Source organism: Corvus hawaiiensis, chromosome 11 (assembly GCF_020740725.1).
Source record: "Corvus hawaiiensis isolate bCorHaw1 chromosome 11, bCorHaw1.pri.cur, whole genome shotgun sequence".
NCBI lineage: Eukaryota > Metazoa > Chordata > Aves > Passeriformes > Corvidae > Corvus > Corvus hawaiiensis.
This window is the reverse complement of record NC_063223.1, coordinates 17,137,352-17,160,819: the sequence shown is the minus strand read 5'-3', so window position 1 is coordinate 17,160,819 and position 23,468 is coordinate 17,137,352. Positions and strand designations below refer to the sequence as shown.

At 46.3% G+C, this 23,468-nt stretch overlaps 3 protein-coding genes across 8 annotated transcripts in view; all 3 read left to right on the top strand.

Annotated features, from left to right (window-relative positions):
• Window positions 1-2,612, top strand: part of FANCD2 (FA complementation group D2) — a 36,638-nt gene extending 34,026 nt beyond the window's left edge. The window contains exons 42-44 of the mRNA XM_048315468.1: window positions 1,550-1,696; window positions 2,218-2,301; window positions 2,389-2,612. Of these exons, the coding sequence (XP_048171425.1) occupies window positions 1,550-1,696; window positions 2,218-2,301; window positions 2,389-2,478 (321 nt within the window). The 3' untranslated portion in view covers window positions 2,479-2,612. The remainder of the gene's footprint in view (window positions 1-1,549; window positions 1,697-2,217; window positions 2,302-2,388) is intronic.
• Window positions 2,502-4,954, top strand: BRK1 (BRICK1 subunit of SCAR/WAVE actin nucleating complex). The gene is made up of 3 exons (XM_048315477.1): window positions 2,502-2,654; window positions 2,753-2,835; window positions 2,913-4,954. The coding sequence occupies exons 1-3, from the start codon at window positions 2,537-2,539 to the stop codon at window positions 2,937-2,939; spliced, it is 228 nt and encodes a 75-aa protein (XP_048171434.1). The 5' UTR covers window positions 2,502-2,536; the 3' UTR covers window positions 2,940-4,954.
• Window positions 4,955-5,054: 100 nt separating this feature from the next.
• On the top strand, window positions 5,055-22,150 carry TMEM40 (transmembrane protein 40). Of its 6 annotated transcripts, none has more exons than XM_048315471.1 (15): window positions 5,055-5,901; window positions 9,641-9,695; window positions 10,021-10,227; window positions 13,184-13,240; window positions 13,844-13,983; window positions 14,548-14,701; window positions 16,054-16,161; window positions 16,673-16,726; window positions 17,599-17,634; window positions 18,653-18,685; window positions 20,072-20,137; window positions 20,420-20,491; window positions 20,572-20,646; window positions 21,325-21,387; window positions 21,839-22,150. In XM_048315471.1, the coding sequence occupies exons 4-15, from the start codon at window positions 13,192-13,194 to the stop codon at window positions 21,856-21,858; spliced, it is 870 nt and encodes a 289-aa protein (XP_048171428.1). In that variant the 5' UTR covers window positions 5,055-5,901; window positions 9,641-9,695; window positions 10,021-10,227; window positions 13,184-13,191; the 3' UTR covers window positions 21,859-22,150. The 6 variants fall into 6 exon arrangements, with proteins under 6 accessions (XP_048171428.1, XP_048171430.1, XP_048171433.1 ...); XM_048315473.1 differs by having other exon boundaries at window positions 5,055-9,284; window positions 10,037-10,227; XM_048315476.1 differs by having other exon boundaries at window positions 5,055-9,284; window positions 10,021-10,223.
• Window positions 22,151-23,468: the final 1,318 nt, after the last annotated feature.

Genomic DNA, 23,468 nt, shown 5'->3' with positions numbered 1-23,468 from the left:
GAAAATGAAATCCTCATGCCTGCTTTAAAGTCACAATTCACCTTGTAAGCAGGATAACAGCACTGCAGCTTTCCATGTCATGTTTGTCTTTGCACTTGATCAGCATTTTCAAGCACTGTGTCCCCTGGTCCCTGTTAGCACAGAGCTGCAATTAGTGAGCACCCAGTTCTGCCGCTGCTCTGGTACAGGTCTCTGTGCCAAATCATTTTGCAAGAATGAGAAGGCAGAAACTGAATCTGGGGCAAGTAAATGTATGCCATGAATGCTCCATACTTGTTTGAAGAGGAGCTGACAACCAACATTTGTTAAACCAACCTTGATTTCACTTTCATACAAACCTCATGGATTCTCACTGACCCGTTGTGCTGTGTGACCTAAGATTTGTCACTCTCCCTCAATACGTGTGGCTTTAAAGAGCATTACACAGCAGGCAACAGCAATCAGCTTCCCCTGTCATTTCCCCTTTCACACCAAGCCTCTTTTCTATTTACATATCTAACCCTGGGCATGTGGACAGTTTCTGGAGACAGATTTTTGCCAATGCCGTGGCACTTTGTTGAGTCTCCAAACTGCCTGCACACAGCTGGGCAGGTTCCAGGGCCCAGGGAGCGCTGTGAGTGTTGATTGTGTCATTAGCAAGGGTTTTGCTGTTTTGGTTCTGATTAGTGCTGATGATTGCTTGGTCCTGCCTGTTACACAGGCTAGAGAACAGCTTGCTGTTGGTAATCAGTTACCCATTCCCTGTTGGCAGAACTTGAAGCAAAGCAGTGTCCCTCTGCTCAGGCATGTTGAACTCTTCCAAGAATGCAGGTGACCTGAATTCAGAGTATATCTAATGAGAACATCTTAATCCCAGAATATTACAAAGTATTCCTATGAAAGAGGAAAATACTTACGTACAAAAGAATTGTGCAGGTTTTGGCAGGTTGACAGGCTTTCTGGTTTAGCAATGACTGCAGAATCTGTACTGCAGATTGAAGCCTAGCAGGAGGAGATGCTCACTCAGAGCTAAATCTCTTACGATACCTGGCATAGCTGCCCTTCCTCTGGTGGTTTTTGCTTACAGCAACTCCATCTGTTCCTCCTGTCCTAGTTCTCCAAAAGCCAGTGCTTTTTTGGTCCAGAGAAGCTGAGTTTGGAGATTATAGTGCACACACATGCCGTGCAAAGGAATTGCATGAGGCATTGAGCAAGAAAAGATTGTGTTGGAAGTGGTGTATTTAACACCTTTTCTCATTTTTTCTTTTCTAAGCTTAGGAATTCAGCAGAGGAGTTACTAGCCTCTCTCTAGAATTCATGACAAAAACTGAGGCTTCTTTTTTAATCTGAGTGAATATAGATGTTTGGATTGTTACAAGGGATCATTTTAGACAAAATACTGATCTGAGCTTTATTTTTTAACAATAGCTGTAATTTGGCCAAGAAGTGATGTAATCTGGCCAAGCTTTGTGGGGTTCATGTCCATCCCACCTGGTAACCGATGGCTTTTAAACAGCCAGAACACTTAGGCAAGAATCAGTCCTCATCAGATTTTATTATTGTTTCATAGATTCACCAAGACATTGGACTGACCAACCATGTGCCTTTGTTGAAGAAGTCCCTGGAACAATTTGTGTACCGAGTGAAGGCAATGCTGGCATTCAACCACTGCCAGGAGGCTTTCTGGGTCGGCATCCTCAAAAATCGGGATCTTCAGGTGAGCATCACTGCCCTGCCTGGGGCAATTAAAATCTGGGAGAGAACAATGCTCATTTTGTCCCGACAACTCTAAATCTCCCCTTGTGCATGGGTATAGCCAAAAGGCCAAATTCAGTGTGAGCATAGTACAGTCATGTCTAGTGCAGGAGAAAGAAGCATTTTATTTCAAGATTAAGAATCTTCATCTCTAGGCTCTTGCACTGAAGGGTCAGATTTGATTGTAATGAACAGGTATGGGGATTTTTTGGCTGTTCCTTGGCAAGAACTTCATTCACAAGAGGGAAGAGATAAAGGTTATTTGAACAGGTTCCCACACTTTCACGTGTGGCTTTAAAAGAAGCCAGTTCCGGCTCTTCATCTTCCACTGTAGAAGCAGGACAGTTAAACAAAACCTGATTTTTTTTTACTCTAAGTCTTTTTATTTAAGAAGACAACAAAATGCCCTTTTCTTCCATCCCACCCTGGCATGCTTTGGCCGCTTCGCATACACTCAGTCCAGATCTTTCGCGTTCATCTTAGGGAGAAGAAATTCTGACTCAGGCCTCTGAGGAGAGGGGCTCGGATGAGGACGAGGAGGACTCGGCGGAGAGCCCCACTGAGGAGGTACAGCAGGGGCTGCCGGGCTGCGCCTCTCGAAGGCGGCGGAGGGCGGGGGTGCAGCTCCGGCGCTGACGGCAGCGCGTTCCGCAGGAGCCGAGCGGCAGCGACACGGACGGCGGCGAGGAGCGCGGCGGGGAGCGCGGCGGGGCCGGCCCGGGGCCCTCGGCAGCGCGGCCCTGAGGCGCCGGACGGGCGGGCGGGGCCCGGCTCCCGCGCAGGCGCGGCGGCGGCGGCGGCCATGTCGGTGCAGGAGGACCCGGTGCAGCGGGAGATCCACCAGGACTGGGCCAACCGCGAGTACATCGAGGTGATCACCAGCTCCATCAAGAAGATCGCGGACTTCCTCAACTCCTTCGGTGAGGGCGCGGGGCGGCGGCGGGGGCTGCGGGCGGGGCGGGCCGGGCCGGGCCGAGCCAGGCTGTGCCCGCGGTGTCTCACTGCCGCCTCCCCGCAGACATGTCGTGCCGGTCCCGGCTGGCCACCCTGAACGAGAAGCTGACTGCGCTGGAGCGGAGAATCGAGTACATCGAGGCCCGGGTGAGCAGCGGGGCGGTGGGCCGGGTGCGGGCTGGGCCCGGGGCCGGCCCTGGCTAAGGCTTTTCCTTTTCCTGTAGGTCACCAAGGGGGAGACGCTGACATAGGCCCGGGGCGGCCCCGGCCCCCGCCGCCGGAGCACCGCCGCCCCGCACCCTGCTCGGGGCCCGCCGCCACCGCCGCCGCCTCTGCTCGTGTTGCCAATAAACCGCTGTGCTCCTGCCCTGCCTGCTCTCTGCCTGCCTGCCTGGGGCCGGGCCGCGGGATGCCCGGCTCCCTGCCACCGTCCTGGATGTCCAGAGCCTGCCCTTCCATCTGCCTGACCCACGGGGTTTGGGCACACATTCCTTCCCACGTGTGGTGGCCGTGCCACAGGGGCCGCGGGCCAGGCTGTTGTCAGCTCCTGGAGGCACCTGACCGGCCTTTGGGGTGCTTTGTGCTCCTGCTGGGATCACAGCAGAAAATCTGGTGATCCCTGTGGTCTGGAGGGTGTCTCAGCCTTCACATGTGCACGTGTCAGGGCAGAGTGGGGACAGCAGGCTCACCTGGCATGGTGCACATGCCACAGAAGAGGGCCCTTTGCCAGCACCAGGGAAGAGGTGCTTCTCCTCTCTGCGAGGCAAGTGGCAAGGAGAAGGAAGTCTCTCAGCCCTTCCCACCACTCCTCTATTTATCTCAGTTCTTCAGTGGGCATCTAGATCTGCAGATTCACTGTTCGTATTTAGCATTTGTTGGGGAGTCCATGGAGTTGGTGTCAGCAAAGGTTTTATTGCTTCCCAGCAGGCTTTAAATATCTTGATATTTTCTCCCAACTGTAATCATAGCTTTTTCATGATGGCAGTGTCATGCCTGCAGTGTTTACTGTGCACCTGGGTTACTTAATGTTTGTTATGTTTTTGAGGCTGTCTGACATCAGCTGGTTCCTTGTTGATGTAGGTCCTCCTCCAAGCTCACGGTTTTGTTCTCCATAGGAATCTCTGTGTTTTCCATTGTTTGAATAAGTGCTCCTCCAGCCTTTCCCTCAGCTCTTATGGTGGTTACTGTCAGGTTGGGCTGCACACCAGTGAGGCTGGGCTGCTTTTGGAGCATTGTACCTCTGGAAATGAGTGCTTTGTAGCAGCCCTGCAGTGGAGTGGAACAGCCATGGGTCACTGCCCTTAGGTGTAGGGTCCATATCAAATTAGACTGTTGTCATATGAAAATTGATAGATGGAATGAAAGCAGCTCTCTCTTGGCTCCAAGGTGGCTGCTCTGTAGCCCGAGTACGTCAAAAGTACTGCCATGGCCCATGCACTGCTTACTGTGGGTGTGCTGGAGTGGAGTCCTGAGATCTCCATGGTTGGAGATAACTCAGTATTTATCTGGAGAAGGCCCTGAACTATCTGGGTGTTGAAGTTGGCCCTGCTTTGAATGGGACAGGGGTGAGGCAGAGACCGCCAGAGGTCCTTGCCTAAATTATGCTAATATTCTTCAATTCAAGGAATGGTAGACAGGGTACCAGACATCCCTGGGACTGGGGCTGTAACTGGGCTGACCTCTTAACTCGAGATCCATTGCTTGTTTCTGTTCCCAGCTAGTAGTGTGGTGTGTTTCAGATCCCGTCCTGGTCTGCTGTCTGGCTGTTGTAATGGCTCTTTTTCCTCTGATACCAGGATTTCTCAAAGGAGTAGGTTTTGCCATGCAGTTGGTGGGATCTGCTGGAAGGTGCCACTCCTCCCAGGAGATGTGTTCTCGCAGAGCCTCAGCACTATGGGATCAGCCTGTCTGGTTCATGTCCCAGCAGGGATGCTGAGCAGCTCACTGCAGTACAGAGTCTGCCCTTTTCCTTTCAAGGAGTCTTACTAGTTCCCTAAGGAACCAAGTGTTGTGGTTGGGTGCTGCTTATTCCAGGCCATCTCTGGGAGGTGGGGAAGCCTTCTGGTCCTCAGGCTGAGACTGCTGCTTCCAGCAGCTGCTGTGAGGTGCAGCCTTGTAACAGATGGAGCTTTGCTACATTTCATTATTTTAAATACTGGGGAATTCTGTTTGCCTTTTTTTCTTTGTACTGTACTTTGGTTTTGGGGTTTTTTTTTTTTCAGAATATGATGCCCCAGGAACCTACATTAAACTTTTCTGGAGTGGATTTGTGTATTCTAATTTAGATGACTGATTTATGTGGCGTGTTAGCGGTGCTGTTCTTCCCACCACACATTTGATGTAGCAGGAGATGGCAGTATGCTCTCTGTCCTCACAGCATGCTGTCCTCGTCTCCTGAGAGGGCTGGGTGCTCTCCTTATGGTCAGCAGAGACCTGTTGGTGGTCTGAGACCTTTTCCCAGAGCCTGAACTGCAGAGAAGCTGGTTTGAAGCCTCTTACGAAGGTGCCAGAATTGACCTAGAGAGGCTGAGCCTCGCTTGAGAAAGGTTTGCACTCTCAGATGACAGACAGTGGGATTGTATTGCTGACTGGCTGCTGGACAGGCAGAGAGGCCTCATGGAGTGATTGGAGCAGTCCAGCAGTCCTCATTAGAGGCTCCAAGGTTTGGGAATGAGCAGTAGTGTTTTGATCCTGGGTGGGGGACAAGGTGTGTTGGCATCACGCTTTGTGTGGTGTCAGCAGAAGAGGGATCTAGAGCTTGATTCCAGCTTTGCGTAGCCCAAAAAGGTTGTAGTCTCTGATCCAGAGCTCATCTTTTAAGATGAATGGATTGGACCAGACTTCTCAAATAGTTCTAGCTTTTAGTAAATACCCTTTGGGCTCTCTCAGTGCCTACTGCGAGCAGAGCCTTGATTTTAGGAAACAGTTTTAAAGTCAAATGTACTTTCATCCCCTTTATGTTGCAGGTGATTGAACCTGGTGATTCAGTGAGCTGAGGGGATCTTGAGAGTGGAATGTTTTAGGACACAGCCAAGTTGTTGAGGGAGAGCTGCACTTTGATCCTAAGAGCTTTGCTGAATTTTAAAGATCCCAGAAGATGGTGTGTGCTTGCATCCTGGTGCCAAGGCACCGACAGCAGTGGATGTCACTGGAGTAGTTGTTTTACCAAGAGGAGATTGGCCCTGCCCGCCTGGGATTGCTGCTGCTCCCCAGGTCAGTGAGATGGCAAGGTCACAGGAGTATGGGAGGTCTTCATATTCCCTGAGATTTAGTGTCCAATATCCAAAAGCTGCCAGCACTACTGCTCTGAGCTCTGCCGGTCCTGGGACCTGGGACTTGGCCTTGGAGTACATAAAAGCTTTAGGGGGGCTGTACCATGAGCTCACCTTTCCACTCACCTTCCCCATCCCTCTCTCCCTGTGCAGTCTGACACAGCCTGTGTGTTTTCATATCACAGAAGTGTGAAGCCAGAACTCTCTTTTTGGGGAGGAGGAGATTATTGTTGGGTATCAAGTATGAGAATAATACCCTATAGAAACAATGGATAGATAAACTCTTGAGTCCTGCTGACTTCAGAGTCAGGCCTGTGGGAGGTCTGATTTTCACCTTGGCTGGGGGATGCCTCAGCCAGTTTGGTCAGTGCTGCACAGCGCTGCTGGCCCAACCCCAGCCCTGCTCTGTGAGTCTGCCTGTGTTGCCCCTGTGCCAACAGGTAACCCCACCAGGTAACCAACGTGTGCTGCTGTACCTTCGTAGACTTTTCTGCTTCCTGGCCTTGCCATCTCCTGGCAGGCACATTGCTGACAAAGCTGTGAGGGCAGGTCTCAGCCTGCCTTGCTGACAGGGTTGCAAAATGGATTCCAGGACCAAACCCATTCCGCAAAACATCAGGATTAAATACCAAAATCCTTGGCATTGCCTGTGTGCTTAAAAGTGCTGAGGAAAGGAGCTTTATCAAGAGGGACGGTCAGCTGAAGCTGGGAATTATCCCTCAGGCTCCTTTCACTTCCCAGGGAGCACGTGTACTCCTGTGCCTGTGGCTCTGCTTCCATGAGGTACTTCCAGCCCTGTTGCTAGACCAGAAGACTGGGGATAGGAAGGGAGCCCAGGGAACTGGGAGGACAAGGAAGAGGAGAGAAGCAGTTATTGAGCAGGGTTTTTTGCATTTCCATCATTACCTGTAGCCATTAAGGGGAGGATCTTGTGCTTGTCTCAGTACTGGAATCACTCACTCTTCTGCCTCATGAGCTGTTGATAACAGCACATGAGGAGGTCAGTAATCCTCCAGGAAGTGAGTGATACATCCTGGCCTTTGATTTAGCCTGCTCAAACAGGCCTAGTTCTTAAACTTAGTGGGCTTTAGCAAAGATTTTACTGTGTTAATTTGAAATACTAATACAATGAATTATTTATTATGGCAAGTAATTCCACAGAAAAGTACAGAATGAGAAAAATTTTCCAAAAGATCTCAGATACAACATGATCTACTCTCATATGATTCCACAAAAGCTTTCATGGCTAAACCTCAGGCTTAGTTCCAGCCAAAAGCAAACATTTTTCACATGATTTCAGCATACCAGGGTGTTAATGGTTCAGTGATGGTCTGGAAGGTTAGGGAGTGGGTTGTTCTCACTGCTTGTTGCTTTTTTCTTCTCTCTTAAAAGTCTCATAGTTTAAAACCAGAAAGGTAGCTGTAAACTACCTGTAGCCTGCAAAGTGCAGCTGACAAGTGAGGCATAATCCCCCTGCAGTTACCTGAGCTTCACAGGCTTACAACAATTGTTGAAGCAGACTTTAAAGGAAAATAAGCAGCAACTGAGTAAATGCAAGGAGGGAGTAATTTAACCAACCCATTGGATGAAAGGGTAGGGCAAGAGGAGTCATGGGAATGTTTTAATCTGTCAGAAATGTGATGACTCAATGAGCAATTACTACTCTATGTACCATCACTGGGCCCCTCCTACACTCACTTAAGAGTATTTCTGCACTTCTCATGCAACCTGCTTGTGTGACAAATCCACACAGACACTGCACCCAATTAGTGTCAGGCATAAGAGCTGCTCTGCCTGTGTCTCACCTCTTTAAACCCCTCCTGGAAGCAATTTTCCCAGCATACAAAGAATAAATCACTGTTCTCTTAAATCTCTCAGAGGACAGTTCCCAAATGAGGGCCAAGTAAACACATGTAATACATGATAAAGCATTCTAATTCGTTAGATAATATTCTTCCCAACAGTAGATGCAGTGTATTAGCTGCTTTAAGTGTTCAATGTTACATGTAATTAAAAATGTCAGGGTAGGTGAGACAAGGCACTTGAATAGGCACTTGTAGAAAAATAGTGGAACACCTTGCTTAAAAAAACCCAAACCCCAATCCTTTTCCCCCTCTAAAAAAATACCAAAACCCACAGCAAACAGCTGAACAAACTGGAAAAGAAAAATAAATGCACACCTACTTACAGGAAGTATAACTTACTTTACCTTGTGTCCCAGTCTTTCCAGGAGCAGCAGGAGATGAGGAGGCTAGGAGAGCAGAGGGAGGGAATACAATCCTTCCTGGGGCACTGCCTGCACCAGGGTGTAACCGTTAGCTGAGTTTGACAAGTGACTTACATGACCACACCTTGTGTAATCAATAGCCAGTGTGCTACCAGAGTGTCCCAAGGAGTCTCCTTTGACACTGGCTGTCACCCTTCACACACATTTTCAGGTGACCAAACATCTGCTGCTTTATTCTGCTCTGGTGCACCAGAGGGATCTGCCCCCTCCTTTCCTACTCTCATGTGATATAGGCTGTCTGGGTCAGAAGCCATCACCTGCCAGTGGAGGAGCAGCTATCCTGAGCAGCCTGGGGTGGCTCCAGATAATTGTTGTGCTGAAGAGATGTGTGTCAGAGGTGGCTGAGAAGGGCTGGAGGGGAGCACCAATGACCTTACAGTGGGTATAGGATGAACAGAGCCAGAGGCTTTGTGTTGTCAGCACCCTCTGTGGCTGCTGGGGACAGGTGGGGTGGAGGGCACATTTCCCTTTCCTGTCATCAACGCAGCTACACAGGCATTCCCCCTGTGCCTCGCTGGGATGCCCTGAGTAGGAGGGCAGCGTGCCTGGGCTTCCAAACCCCTATCATGGTGTCCCTGCTTAGCTTTACGAGAGCCCAGGGCCTCTCCAGCAGAGTGGGTTCTATGTCACCGGTGCCCCCCTGATGCCCCAGGGAGGCCAAACGAGTGGTCCTGGGTCTCCAGCCTGAGCAGGGGCTGTGCCGAAGCAGCCACGGGCAGGAGTGAGGGGTCTTGGCTGCTCCAGGTTATTGAGGGTCATCAGTGCCTGAGACAGGCTGGGAGCTGCCCAGCTCCTCTCCATACCAGCGGGCTCGGCCCTTGGCCGCCTTCTCCATAGCTCAGGGACATGGGGACACACGCCTGGAGTGTGACCTCCGTAGCCAGAGGACGCCGCGGAGCCGCTGGTGCTCACCCTGTGAGTCAGGGGAGGCCACGTGAGGCCCCAGCCCCGGTGCCTTCCCGCCCACCACCAGCACAAGCCAGGGCTGGCACTGGGATCCCTGACCCAGCATCCTGAACTGCCGCACAGCCTTGAAGGTGAGTGCTGGGGATGGGGTGTTCAGGAACTTGGGGTCAAGCCTGAGGGTGCTTGGGGGCTGTGTGCTGGCTCTTGATACACAGCTGGCTTGTTGGTTGCTGTCTGAGGCATCAAGCCACTTTACAAAAAAAGGGTTCTGGTGCTGTGTGGGTTACAGGACTTCCCTATAACCTCTCTTCTTGACTCAATTTGAGTCTTTTTTGACTCGACTTCCCCATCTTTTAAATATTTCTTTCTCTGAAATCCTCACGGCAAGCCCTACACTTTGTGCATAGAGAAAGATTTGCCTTAATTTTATTCAGACTACAAGCATGAACTTTTCTACCTTCTGGTGAATTAATTTTCTGCCCTTCAGAGCTTTGCAACGACCACAGAGAGGCACATGGTGTGAAAGGAGAAACACAAGCCAGGTAATTTCAAATATTGCACATCAATGCTTATGGCAGAGCTGGAAAACGGGCAGCAAACCCCCTGGGCTTACAGGTGTGGGGCTGGCAGCTGTGCAGCCACCGTGTCTGGGCTTGCTGTGAAAGCCAGGAGAGGAAGGAAGTGCTGGAGCTGCGGCAAGGAGTGGATGGGCTGTGCCTGCTCCTTGCTCACCCCCATGGGGCCAGTCAGAGCGAGCCTGGGGAGCTGCCCTCCCTACGGTGACATGCACTTGCTGTGCCTCTCTACCCGCCTGTGTTCAAGGAGAGTGAAAAGTCTCAGTTTTGCTACTTCTGTGTCACATTTCAGCTATATTTGACAACAGGAAGGCAAGCAGAAGGGTAGCAGAATTATTACCACAGCCTGAGGAGACTGGAGCAGGAGCAGTTTCAACCTGAGCTAGTGTGGATCAGTTTTTGTTGTCTCACTGGAAGAAACCCAGCTTTCACCACAGCCACGGCCCTCCAGGACGTCTTCCCGTGGAACCAACTGCTAGGACCAGCCTAAGACTTGCAGGTGTGCTTTAAGAAGTTGGTTTGGTTTGAGAGAAGGGCATTGAGGGACTTTGTTTAAAATAAAATTTAGCAACGTTAGGTGTCAGCATATAACTTAAAATGAAAGGCAGAAGTAGTTTCAAAGGGAAAAGGTTTAGGTTTGTCTGATTTTTGAAGTCAAAACAACCTTATTTTACCTTATTTGCTTTTTTTTTTGTTTTGTTTTGTTATTCCATTGAGCAATTTCCCTCAGATATATTTCATCAGCTAGGCAAAATGTTGCTGTGTATAGAAGTTGTTAGCCTCACTTTCTAAATCTGACTCTGCACACAAATTTTATTCTAACATTTTAAAAAGACCTCACTGCAATTAAATTCTGATTTACTGTGGGGAAAGGCAAGGTGAGGTCTCTTGTTCATGTTACTCCCCAGTGAGCTCATGGCCAGGCTGAAATGCCAGTATATCATCATCCTTCTCTCATTATGAGGTATAATCAACTAAGTCACTTTTAAAACATACAATAATTAAGCACCTATACTTATCCTTTGTTTAGATCTGATTTTCTTTCCGGGAGAGCCACAGGGGAATTAACTGTGCATAGTCTAAGAGAAATTAGGAACCCAACTTCCTTGGTTAATGTAAATCTTGGTGACTGACTGGGCAGAGCTGTGCTGGAGGCACAGAAAGGGAGATGGGAGCAGATGCCGGTTGCTCCTGGATCCTCTTGTGGCATCCAGGTCTTACCACAGCGGGATGCAAAAGCACATTAGGCAGCTGTGTTTCTGTTGCTGGAACAGCTGAGCAGTCTGGTCATTTGGGCCAGCAACTGAGCAGTTTTAAAGTAAATCAGTCTGATAGGAGATGAGAATGACGTTGATGGTGCCTGCCCTGCCTTCAGTGTTGAATCTGCACTTCCTGAGTGCGTGGCAGGACAGGTCGGGTAGTGCCCACCTGCTCACTTTATCTTGGGAATGATAAAAAGCTGGGATAGGGCAGTTGCTGTGACAGGTTCCTGTCAGGGCAAGAGCAACCTGCCTTAAAATGCCACTGAAAGTGGCCTTCACTAGGTATTAGGAACCCCAAAGACAAGCCTCCTGAGTTTCACTCTGCAGTAAAATATCTGGATATTTATAAATTATAAAATTTTAATTATAATTAAATAATTAATTAAATAAATTTAAATATAATTAAATTATAAAATTATAATTTATAAAATTTGAAATGGAATTAGTTGGGAAAAAAGTTTCTATTTAAAGTACTTTTGTTCCTTTAGGCCTGGTATTTTGACCCTGTGGTCCAGAGAGAGGCCTAAAGGATTTCGCTTAAACAAGCAACTGTTGCAAGGTCTAAGTTGAGCGAATAGGAAGGCAAGAAAGAGACTGAAAAAGGCAGAGATACATAATAGCTGGAGATACACAAGTGCATAGAGCTGACTTTCTTTATTGAGTGGCCAAGAACGAGTCTGTCCAGGGTGTGGTGTTCTGGGTTTCTGCATTTCCACATCAGCCGGTGGTTACCCAGCAGAGGGGACAGATGCATTTCCTGCATTCCCTATCGGGTGCTCACAGGCTCACAGCTCCCACAGGGCTGCTGCCACAGCTACAGCTGGACATAACTCAGGGGAAGGGAAAGATCTGTAGATCTTTTGCATAGATTCATCACTGGAAATAATTTCAAAATGTTCTTAAAATATTGTTTTCTCACAGTACACTTTTGAGGCAGGTAAGCCAGGTTTTCTGAGCTGAGCCTTTGAAAGTGGTTGTGTAATTTTCCCAGAAGTCTTTTGAAGTCTGTTTGTGTCTAATTTCCTCTATCTGAGAACTGACACCCTAAAAACTTGTTCTGTTTGAGTGTTTGCTTGTGTGTTACAGTATCCTTCTGAAGATATTAACTGACCTGTTTTGGGGTTTTGTATTAGAATATTTTTTGGACTGATATGATGGTCTCTAGAGAACTGAAAGTGCCAGTAGGAAAAGAAACACGTTTTCCTCTGGAAAATCTCAAGGATACACTTAGTTTTCAAACTGCTTGATTGGAAGTGTTTTGTTGAATTGATCCAAAAGTCATATTGTAAGAAAAAGTGTGGAGGTATAAACTGTTTTCCTATTGTGCCCTGCATAGTGAAAACTGTGCTTCAGGCTCCCCAAAAATCTTTATTTGCATATCTCATTACAACTGGGGGTTAGTTGCAATGTTGCACGAGGGAGATGCATCAGTGCAGGATGCCTGGACCACACTAGGTAGAGGCAACAGTTCAGAACCACAGCCACCACAAGAAGTGTGCCATCAAAATATTTCAGCCTCAGCCCAAAACTTCTGTGGCAAGTTTACCAAAACAAAAGGAAATATTGTATTTTGGGGATGTCAGAATGTTTGTTTCTGTGGCAAATACTGGTAATTAAAATGGGATCAACACTTAAAAATTTGTAATTCATAAAGCTAAAGTTAATGGAAATTTCCTTTTCATGACAACTTGGAAAGAACAGATGTTGAAACATCAAAGTCTTCTGTGAGACAAGAATTCAAATTTTTGTGGGACTTTCCTAGGAAGTATTTCTGCTATTTTTCCTGGCTGATACATGTTAAGTATTAGGATGTCAGAGGTACAGGATAATTGTTCTATTTCGTGAGTGGAACAGGGCCTATTATGTTACTCACATCTGTGGTAAATAGTTAATTAGACACCTTGGTAGCTTTACAAAACAACAATGTGAATGATCAAGTCTGACTTCTTTTTGTTTTACCCATGATGATCAGACTTTTGTTCTTTCCTAATAACCAAAGGCCAGTAGGACTCACTCAGAGGAGTCAAGAATTGGGTCCCAGGGGGGTACATGAATCATGATGTGAAACAGAGAAGTGATTTCAAAACTGAAAGGCCCAGAGAGAGATGCTGTGTTTGCAGAAAATGGAAGACAGAAAACCAGGAAGCTTGGTGACCTGATTCTAAATGTGCTTTTTTCTCCCCTTTCAAACAGGCACAGCAATGGAGAACTTGGATGTCCCGATCCCAGATCTCAGTGAAGAACAGCAAGGTGAGGGAAGCGCACAAAGATCGAAGCTTTGGCTCATGCACACTGCACAGCAGTGTTTTCCAGGGTGGGCATGAGTCAATGAAATTTATTTCCTCTGAAAACACACCCTATCCATCTCCTTGCTTGTAAAAGAGAGACCAGCAGTCAATTCCCAGCTCTTCCACAGGCTCCTGTTAGGCTTTGTGCACATGCAAGTGGGAATTTAGATACATGAAGGAGACTGCTGTGCATTAAATGCCTGATGAGCAATCTCAGTACCTTGATATCCAGCCCTTGGTGTCTTTGTGCCTGTCTGTAAAGCAGCATGGTCAGAATAAGCACCTGTTAAATAGCTAGGAATGCTTTGGGAACACTTGCCATGCTTCTCTGAGACAACAGCATCCCAGAGAGATCAGTAATTTGTATGGACTGTTGACATTCTTGTACGGTTTTGTGGCAGACTGAAATGCTTTACACAGTACAGCACCACTCTTTCCTGGGTACTGGTATTGGGCTGTGTGTTAGAGCCTGGTGTCTGCCACCACACCTGCACTGAGCACTGCAGGAACACTGCCAGGCAATTCCCTCTACTGCTGCACAGTCACAGGCTTGTTCTGCTCACAGACATTTTCCAGAGGGTTTTTGCTGCTGATGCCAAGTACTTGGAGAGCCATGAGAAAACGAACCAGTCCTTCTGGGAATCACTTATAAAATGCTTGGCCACCACTGACCCACCTATCCTGAATACTGAAGAGAAGAACAATGTAAGTTATCAAAGAAACACTTATCCTTGTTATGCAGACACTTTTATACTTTTCTGCTATACTCTGGGGAGAAAGAACATACAGTCCCATTATCTGATATGCTGAAATATATTAAAAGGTATAACAGGGAACTTAGATTAATGAGGTTTAGGCCACTGCTTTTTCTGCTTTTGCATTGTTCTCTATGTGCAAAAAAACCTGGCTCTGTATAAATTCCTCAGGATCAGTTCAGCTCACTGTGTTTCAGGCAGGGACATTTTGCTGTAAGATCCTGCAGCAATTGTGTGGCCATTTTCAGACCCTATAGCTGTATTTCTCCAGCTCTCTGAATAGTTAACTATTGCCCACCATTCTGTTTTTCCCAGTTGATGGCTCTGCTCTGAGTTGCTGAATGGAGTTTACATTCTCTTACCATCTTTGGCTTTACTCTTTGTTCCCAGTTTCCCCTTTGTATAGTAGGAGCAGGGGGTTACCTCTGCCACAGGGTGAGATACACTCATTTGCCCATCAGGGAGTGCTTCTACAGCCTGTGTTTTATTTGCTATTTACTTACCTTCTTTTCAGCTCCTCAACAGCTGTGATGTTCTCCCTGGAGGCTGTGCTGCCTGCCTGAAAGCCATAGAGGAGAAAGGAGTCAGTGCAATGGCTCTTCTTTACCTTTTGCTGAAGACTTCCAACCCATCTGGGTACAGGCAGCTGCCCAGCTCCAAGGGAAAAGGTCAGTCCTACCTGTCTTCCTGTCAGCTGTTTTCTTAAAATTACTGCAGTGCCAGTGGGACTTGACAGCAGCTTGAAAACTCTGATATGTGCTTGGAAGTGATTATTAGTGAACAACTGAACTGTCTGAAAGTATTGCTGCAGGAAAGGCAGTTAGGTGGTAATGGGAGCCAAAGTTAGTATTTTACTGTAGTCTGACTTGGCTTCTTCTGGAGGAAAAAGACCTTGTGTTTAGGGAGAGAGTGTGTCCTGGGATGATGTGCCAAAGAAGTTTCTCTGACCTGAGAGAGTTTTCCCTGACTTTTTTGTACAGACTGTTATGCAGCCAGCCAGGACCCCTCTGAGCTCTCACAGTGGTAAGAAATCAGAGCTGAGCCACTGAAAATAATTTTGCAAATAATTCCCTAGCAGCACATATAAAACTAAAAGAAATGGACAGGGGATGGCACACTGGGTGCTGAACCTGGCAACAAGATAAAAGAGACTTATTTGCCTGGTTGTGCAGTAAGAAAGTAAGGGCAGTTTCACAGGGTCCATAGTCATTGTCTTTAATAGATGACAGAGCAGCACTCACTTAAGATGACCCTGAATTTAACTGGAGACCCATAAGGACATCCTGTTCCTGCTTCTGCCTTGATTAAACATGTTCCTGAAGGGGAGAGACCTCCCAGCCTGGAACACAGCCCAGCTTTGCTCATCTGTCAGAGCAGGAATGTTGGTAACAACAAGACCCTTTTCCTGCCCTTGGGCTGTGAGCAGCCTCGAGGAGCTGGAGGGGAAGGAATCCCATCTAGCTGCCTGTGCCCAGATCCTGCACCTCCTGATGCAGAGATGCTCAGAGCCCCAGCCCTGAGCACAGAGCTGGGTGTGAAGCTGTTCAGAGTCACCCCTCTGTTGGGGTCCTGGTGTGGCCTGGCTGTGAGGGCTGTGCTCCTGTGCCACGAGAGGGAGCTGGAGCCGCGGCGTCGGCACAGGCAAGCCTGGCAGAAGTAGCCCAAGGCAAGGTGAGCCAGAGCCACTCCTCTACAGCTGAAGCATCGTTCAGCTGCAGCTGCTGCTTCAGGGAGTGGGAATTTGCGCAGGGGTAACATTATGAATAATTAAACGCCAGAATATGAAACTTTAGGTGTCTACCACAACCATTTAAGAAGGTCTAAACTGTGGTGTGTATGATGCTTTCATTCGATGCTTTGTACTACCCTTTGTGTGCAAAAAACAGAGCTGAAATTAGACAAACCGTTTGATTTCCTGTCATGCAACCTTTAATAAAGTATTGTGAAATCTGTAATTGTAAAAGAGAGAAAATGTAGTTGCTGATAATGTTTTTTTTTGTTTCTCTCTTTATAAAAAAAGATGAAAAATTGAAACTCCTGAAGAGATTGGAAAGGAATTTTATATATTCAGAAGAGGAAAAAAAGTCTGAAAACTCATCTCATGAGTCCATGGATGAAGATACACAAGGTAAAGAGGATTTATTTTATTTTCCCTGATACATAACTTAGTCTGACTGCATGTTTGTGAGGTTTGACGGAGGAGATGGGCAGCAATTCAGTGGCAATTCTGCATAGCTCTGAATAAAGTAAGAAATCGTGCAAAAGAGAGGACATAGAAAATCATCAGTACCTGATTCATGATCAGCAAAATAGTGGCTGCCTACCACTCTTGTGGAAGTTGGTTTCAGAAACACAAAAATCTGCTGCAAGATTCCTTCCCCAAATGAAAGATCATAACTTCTCACTACAGCCCTTTATACAAGTTACTCCAGTTTCAGGTTTTGCTGAGTTTCACCTATTCAGCCAGCTTTGAAGAGAGCTGTGAGGTAAAAGCAGCCAGTAGTGATCCTTGCATTTCAAAGCCTTGATTTTTACCTTCATATGATTATATTATGAGCAAACAACTACAGTGCTGTTGTTTCTGATGCTGCTAGCACATTTTTCTTTACTCTGATGAACAAACACTTTCTCTTCTCCAGACAGTGATGAGGAAGATTTAGGAAGACAGAAGACTGAAGGCCAGTTACTTGGAGGTAGGAGAAAGTAACAACAGTATTGCCTTTAACTAGAGGCAACCAATATAAACCAAAAAAAGGATAATTTTTTGCATTCTTTAGTTTGGCTGTTGAGCAAAGGTATATTAACATGTGTAGATGTAGGAGAAAGACAAGTCAGAATTTGCCTATAGGAAAGACATTTCCTACAAGATGAAGCTCATCTAATGCTAACACTCAGCCATGCCCTGTGCTCAGAGCTGAACCAGGAAAGCAGCAAAATCTGCTGTTGTGGGAGGAGTCCTGCTGCCTGGGTCTGCACAGCTGCCACTGAAATGCAGCAAAAGGGTTCTGTAAACATCTGTCACAGCCACTGCTTACAGGGTCTGCAGTCAGCCCACAGCACTGACTGGAGATCATCAGCAAGCATCACCTTGTTCCTGAGGCTTTTCCTTTCCTCCCAAAGGAAAAATAGAAAATAAGTACAATGCAGATGAAGAAAATGTGCTGTGTCAATACACAGAAATAACTGTAGAACTATGGATGTAAAAAATGTAAAGTGTTAATATTTTAATTAATGTCTTAAACTGAGTTCAGCCCAGATGTAAGAGCAGCTCATTTAAATTGACCTTAGGAGATCTAATCTGTCTTACAGGAGTCTGATTCTACCTGCCTCCAGATATTTGGAGAGATGGAATATGGGGGCGGGGGGGTAATAATTCAGTCATTTCCCACTTTTTGACTGCATAACCTCCAGCAGAGCCACCCTCTCTCAGGAGTTAGAGTTGGTCTCTTCCTTGTCTCTGTTACACACCTGCACTGATTTCAGGGAATTGTTGGGCTGGCACTGGCACCAGACCCACACACTCACTGCAGGTCTTAACCTACCTCATCTGTGTGTCATGTTTTAGGAATACCAGCAGAGGTGGTTCCCTACAGAGATTCAGGTAAGCACTCCCAGCTCACCTCATCCTGCAGTGTCTTCTTTCTGACCTGCTGAGGCATTAAAAAATAACTCCCTGGCTGTAAATCCCTTGGTTTCCACTTAGCCTGGTGCTGGACCTGGGCATGGTGCAGACATTCTGTTGCAAGGCTGTGGTGGTGGCTGGCTGGCAGCAGGTGATTTGTACAAGGTGTACTAGCAGATTAACCCATTTTTGTGGGCCTGCCAGGTTCTCACAAGATCAGCTACAGCAGTCATCATCCTTTTTAGGGGAAAACCCAGCAGTTCTGTTGGGCAACTGTTCAGTCTTAGCCAAAAAAGCTAGAGGCAGTTTTTAGCATTCCCTGAAGCCTGGGAGGGACCTGGAACCTGGTTTCTGCAAGCAGTGATGCTTGGCTCTGAATGCATTCCTGCCTTAGCTCACAGTACTCCCAGCTGGAGGTGCCAGGTGAAAGCCAGATGTCAGGCCACAGAGCAACAGTGCCAGCCAAGAGGCTTGCACAGACAGGCAGTCTGAAGGCAGATTTCCTCCCACCAGACACTGCTGCATATCCCCAGAATGTTTGTAAAAAGCCCATAGCAGGAAATTGCCAATGGCTTAATTGCATTACTGAGCTCATCCCTCCTGTGCCCAGGCCAAGGCCACAGGATGAGTTAGGAGAGGCAAACAGCCCAGTGGAGCAGCCTTTTGAGAGGACATCTGGTCCACTTCTTTCTGTGCAGTGGAGAAGATATAAATTGCAGCATAATCCCTTGGGGGGGGGTTTTGAGTTACCAGTCCCCAAGGAGCCACACAGAACACCAGGGCAGAGGGATCCATTGCAGTGCCATATTCTCCCCACACTGGCAGGTGCAGAAAGTGTCATGGTACTTTTTCAGTTGGTGTTTGGCCTCTGCCACTTTCCCCGGGTTTTGTTGTAGATAGTTGGTTGCTCACTGTGCTTCTTGGTGCAGAGTATGGTGGGAAGCTGTGTATTTGTATTTTTTCCATCAGAAATAACAAAAACGATACTGCTTTTCAGAGATTGCCAGAAGAGAAGATTCAGATGCAGATGGTGAGTACAAACATGCAAACAAAAGTTTATCTTGTGGATGCTCTTTCAGGACTGAGTTTTGCTTAGCGATGAGGGTGATACCAGCTCCTTGATGCCTAGGGATTATCTAATCAAAAAGTAGAAGGTTGAAAATGGTATTAACATGGAATGCTTTAATAAAAGAAATACTGTCCAAGTCATTCCATGATGCAAAGTTACAGGGGGCTGTTGCATTTAGGAAGTAGAGTAATACGGGACAGACACTTGCCAAGTGTGAATTGATGTTCTGCTAAATTCTTTATCTATGGATCATTCATACAGCTGCAGAGTTATATCTGTGAGTCAGAATAATGCAATGCTATGTTATTAATAAGAACATAACTGAGTTTGCCCCCAAACCAGAATGTGATCAATCCAGACTGCTCAAAGAGTCAAAAATGTGATGCCTGTATCAGGTGACCCAGAATAGAATTTCTTGGCAAGGTTTAGTTGCTCTGTGGTTCAAAAGCACCAGAGCAAAAGTCTACGGCTCATGTAAAGGCCACTTTCAGTACTCACCTGTTACATCTTTGGAGAAAACTCACTGCCAGGCAGGGGTTGCCCGGATGCACAGCCCAGTGTAGGGGAAATCAGCATCTGAAACTTGTGCTGAATCATCTCCCAAGGGCTTGGGTGCAGCAGATGCCTCAGGGGCTGCTCACACCACCAACAAAGAGAAAAGGAAAAAACTGCTGCTTTGAACCCATCCTTGGAGAGATGGTAAAATACTCAGCTCTTTCTGGCAATACAGTTGGAGAAAGAAGAGAATTTGGCAACTCTGCTCATGACAAAGAGCAAATTGCTCTGTGTTTAAACCTCTAAAATTCCTCTTTGTTCTTCTGGGTTTTTTTGGTTTTTTTTTTTCTATGCCAGTGTAGCTGTAGGAGACTCATTTCAGCATCAGGTCTTATTTTGGGAGGTGCAGAAGTACTTGACATCAGGTGTAAGTAGAGAGACAGTTCTCACTCCCTCAGTAGTGAAGGGGATTTTATTATTGTAGCTGTGGTTGTGCAAAGCACCCAGGAATCGAACTGAAGCTCCCTTGTACTATGGCTTCACTCCCCCCTGTCATTCTGAGACTATGGATTGCCCCAGAAGAGGCAGAAAAGACCCAGAATGCTTTAAAACAATTCAGTATTGTTAATGCAGCCATCTGGTTATACTTTTTTTTAAACTCATTTTTAAAACCATGCTCTTTGGAGTGATTTTAAAATTGCTAATTTGATCTTTCTGAAAGGCTCGAAGCCCAACAAACAGTTTTACATATATTCTGCTCTGACAATCTATTTCAGATACAAAAAGGGAAATAAACTTTAAACTCCTTAATTTCACAGTTCCATGGCAATAAAAGACATCTCTTTTTTGTAGCATATGAGAAGGAGAGCACTCGCCCCCCTCAGTGGACAGTACGGTGGATGGGCATACGGAAGGATGGTAATTGATTTATTAAATCAAACTGATGTCAAACCTGTTGAACCTCAGTCCAAGAATAAGATCTCTGGTTAAAAAACCCCTTTATTTTTCCAACATGAGTACTTTGTTGAAGTGCATCAAGGCTTCTTGATGAAAATCATTGAGGCTTCTCACAAAGTTGAGCCTAGTGCCTGAGAAATCTCGAGGAGATTATTTCCTTCCGTGAGTGATACTCTGTACCTAAAGGTGGATTCAGAAGGGCCATGGCTGCAGTTGTGACCTAATCTTCCCTCTCAATTTCAGATGAATTCTTTCATTTTGTCATTCTTTGCTTTGCAATTGGAGCTTTACTAGTTTGCTACTACTACCACAAAGGTAAGGCAAGCTTCAGTAGAAGGATAAATTGTTGCACTCTAGAAAAAGGAACAAAACTAACATTTATTTTGTTGCCTTAGACTGGACTATTTCTCTTGGGATTGGTTTAATCACCTTTGCTTCCCTGGAAACCACTGGGATATACTTTGGTCTCGGTAAGTATCCCTGCAGCAGCAGCTGTGTCCCTTTGCTAAGGACAAGGTCACACAGTTGCCACAGGGCCATAAACCCATAGGAGTTGAGATTCCGTAACTCACCAAGTAACTCTTTCCCCAACATCTCCCAGTTACAGGGGGGCTGCAGACAAGCAGCCTTAGTGCTCCTGAAGGGAGTGGTTGACTCATTTTTCCTTCTCAATGATCACAAGACCCTGAGTCACCTTTCTGCAGCAATGGCCGAATGCTGCATTGCCATGACAACGTATAATTTTAGCAGCAAGGCCCATCTTCCCAGATCCACTGGATAAGATGTTGTGCATTCCGGCTGCCATGCGTTCTCCTGGGACTGAGGATGAGCTCGGGGCAGAACTTGGATGGCAGCAGCTACTGGAAATACTAAAACCCGGGCATTTTGGCAATCCCTAGGGATGGTGTAGGAGAGCTGCTACCAGCAGCAAGTTATAGCTCCCCAACCAAGAACTCGTCTCCTCTGTAATCTCGTGTTAACATGGTGGGAGGTTGTGGATGGTTCTCATGACTCAGTCTGATCTTTGTTATTAGCGATACTGCAGATGTGCTTGTTTAAACAAGTGTTAGTGTTTGGGTTTTGCCATTTTTCTATTTTTTAATGGTTTTTTTATGTTGCTTATCTTCTACATTTGTTTTCACAACCAGTGTACCGAATTCGGAGTGTCCTTGACAGCTTTGTTCCTCTGATTGACAGATTCAGGCCAAGAGGTAATAGTACTCTTTTTACTGACAGCATCTGTCTTCCCTGGACCTTCCTGAGTACTTTGGTTGGGTCAAGAATTAAGACCAACTCATTTAACTGGCAATTTCCAATCTTACTGCCTTAAAAAAAAAAGGAATATTTTACTAGTTCATTACAGCTGCTTGGGTTTGAAAATGAATTAATCTTGACTCTTTCCTTGTGGCAGAACATTTTCACATTTTTAATACTCCACCCTGTATGGGGTACTATTTCCTGGCAGTGTCTGCATAAGAATTCTATAGCTTAAATAAAAAGTCCGGGAGTGCAGGGAGTCTTCACTTGTTGGGTCTTCAGACTGACTCCTGGCTCACATGCACGTTTATGGACACAAAACACAAAGAATATTGAAAAGCTGCATGGATACAGCACAATCTGAACACAGCAGTCCTGACAGCTGTCTTTTTCTTCATCCCACAGGTATGAGGAAAGCTGCCTAGGAGGAGTATTTCAGGAGGGTTCCCCAAACCTGACTGTCCAAATTTCCAGTGCTAAAGGAGCTGCTGTATGAGGTGAACCTAACAAACCAATGGCCAATGTGAAATACTGAAATGTGAAACCTCTGAAAAACATCACTCCTTTCCCTCAAAAATAAACCTGAAACGGGGATACAGGGCCCCACTCTGGATTCCAAAACCGTTTGTGGCTCAGCAGAGCTTGGAAGACAATTGAGCTGTAGCTTTGTGTTTAATTCCATTTAAATATAAACACATTCACCTTCCCTCCTCTAGGCATCTGTGTGGTGGTGCATCTGTCATTCATAACAAACCATGCTAGTCTACCTGTGCTGCACCAAAATCAACAGACCAGTGTTGTCCTGTGCTGCTTCTGGCTTAGGCTCTGGCTGTTTCTGTAGGAATTCTGGCCACCTCCTCCTCCCCCCTGTGCTGCCCAGAGCAGCAGGGGCCGGCCCTGCTCTCCCAGCTGAGCCCTGGCGCTGACGAATTGATTGTGGCAGAATGCGGAGCAGTGGGCGGGCAGCGGTTTCACCCGAGGAGAGCTGGGGAGATGTTACAGGCACTGACAGAGTGCTGCAGTAATGAAAGTATTAACACAGCAAATTTCATCTTTTCTTGGGGGAAAACAAAGTGCTTGATTTGACTCATCCTCCAACCTTTTTCTTTCTTTGAGTAAAATAAACATGGAACTTTGACTTTCATTTTATAGGGATGTGTTACACATTGCAAGGATGTAGGGCTAATGCAATCATAGGAAGACTGCAACAAAAGGAGGTATCTTTAAATTTTTAGTAAAAATGTAAGGTCTTCATACCCACAGAATGATGAAGGCAAGAAGTTGGACAGAAAGAGCCATAAACATGGACTTGTAAGGAAATGTAAATCTGAAAGCTGTAAACCCAAACAGCTCAGAGTTTTACAGGAACAATTTCAAGCCTTGCTCAGAAAATTAGAAAGGTTACTTTTTGTTGTATATAATTTGAAGCACCAGTGTCAATCACTCTTGCCTGCAGTTCCAGCTGCACTGCCAGAAACACCAACAGTTGCACTCAGGCCTGCACCAACACAGCACAGCTGCCACCCAACCCCTCAAGGGCTAAATTGTGCAAGAAGGATGAATACAAGTTATTTCATAGTATTTATATTCTCATTTACATGTACTAGTTACATGTCTTTGTAGAAGTATTTCACCATCCCAAAATACTCTACATTTTGTGTTAGTCTGCAAATAAAGTCTTGCTCAGACCACTGTAGCCATGTTAGTGGCAAATAGCTTTTGGGTGAACTGAAAACTATGCAGAGTCACCCTGCTCTGAGGAAAAGGGCTTTTTTAGTGTCCTCTGCTGTCTAATGCCTTTCTGAAAGGCAGTGTGTGGAACAGTCAGGATGAAAAACATGTTTCAATACTTAATGTTTCAAATTTGGTATTCTGCAGTCAGCACTAAATTTTTAATTTTAACAGAAACTGCTTAAGGGTAAAATACGCAGAACATTTAAGAACAGCAAAACATTTAAAAAGTCACCTAGTGCATCCCACCATGCGCGATGAACAGCTCAGCCACTTAGAGCAGTTCACATGAGAAGTCAATTCT

Coding starts and splice junctions, on each gene's coding strand:
- BRK1 (XM_048315477.1), top strand. CDS start 2,537: ATGTCGGTGCAGGAGGACCCGGTGCAGCGGGAGATCCACCAGGACTGG. Junction 2,655..2,752: donor GGACTTCCTCAACTCCTTCG/GTGAGGGCGCGG, acceptor GCCTCCCCGCAG/ACATGTCGTGCCGGTCCCGG. Junction 2,836..2,912: donor TCGAGTACATCGAGGCCCGG/GTGAGCAGCGGG, acceptor CTTTTCCTGTAG/GTCACCAAGGGGGAGACGCT.
- TMEM40 (XM_048315471.1), top strand. CDS start 13,192: ATGGAGAACTTGGATGTCCCGATCCCAGATCTCAGTGAAGAACAGCAA. Junction 13,241..13,843: donor TCTCAGTGAAGAACAGCAAG/GTGAGGGAAGCG, acceptor TTCTGCTCACAG/ACATTTTCCAGAGGGTTTTT. Junction 20,492..20,571: donor TTGCTACTACTACCACAAAG/GTAAGGCAAGCT, acceptor TTGTTGCCTTAG/ACTGGACTATTTCTCTTGGG.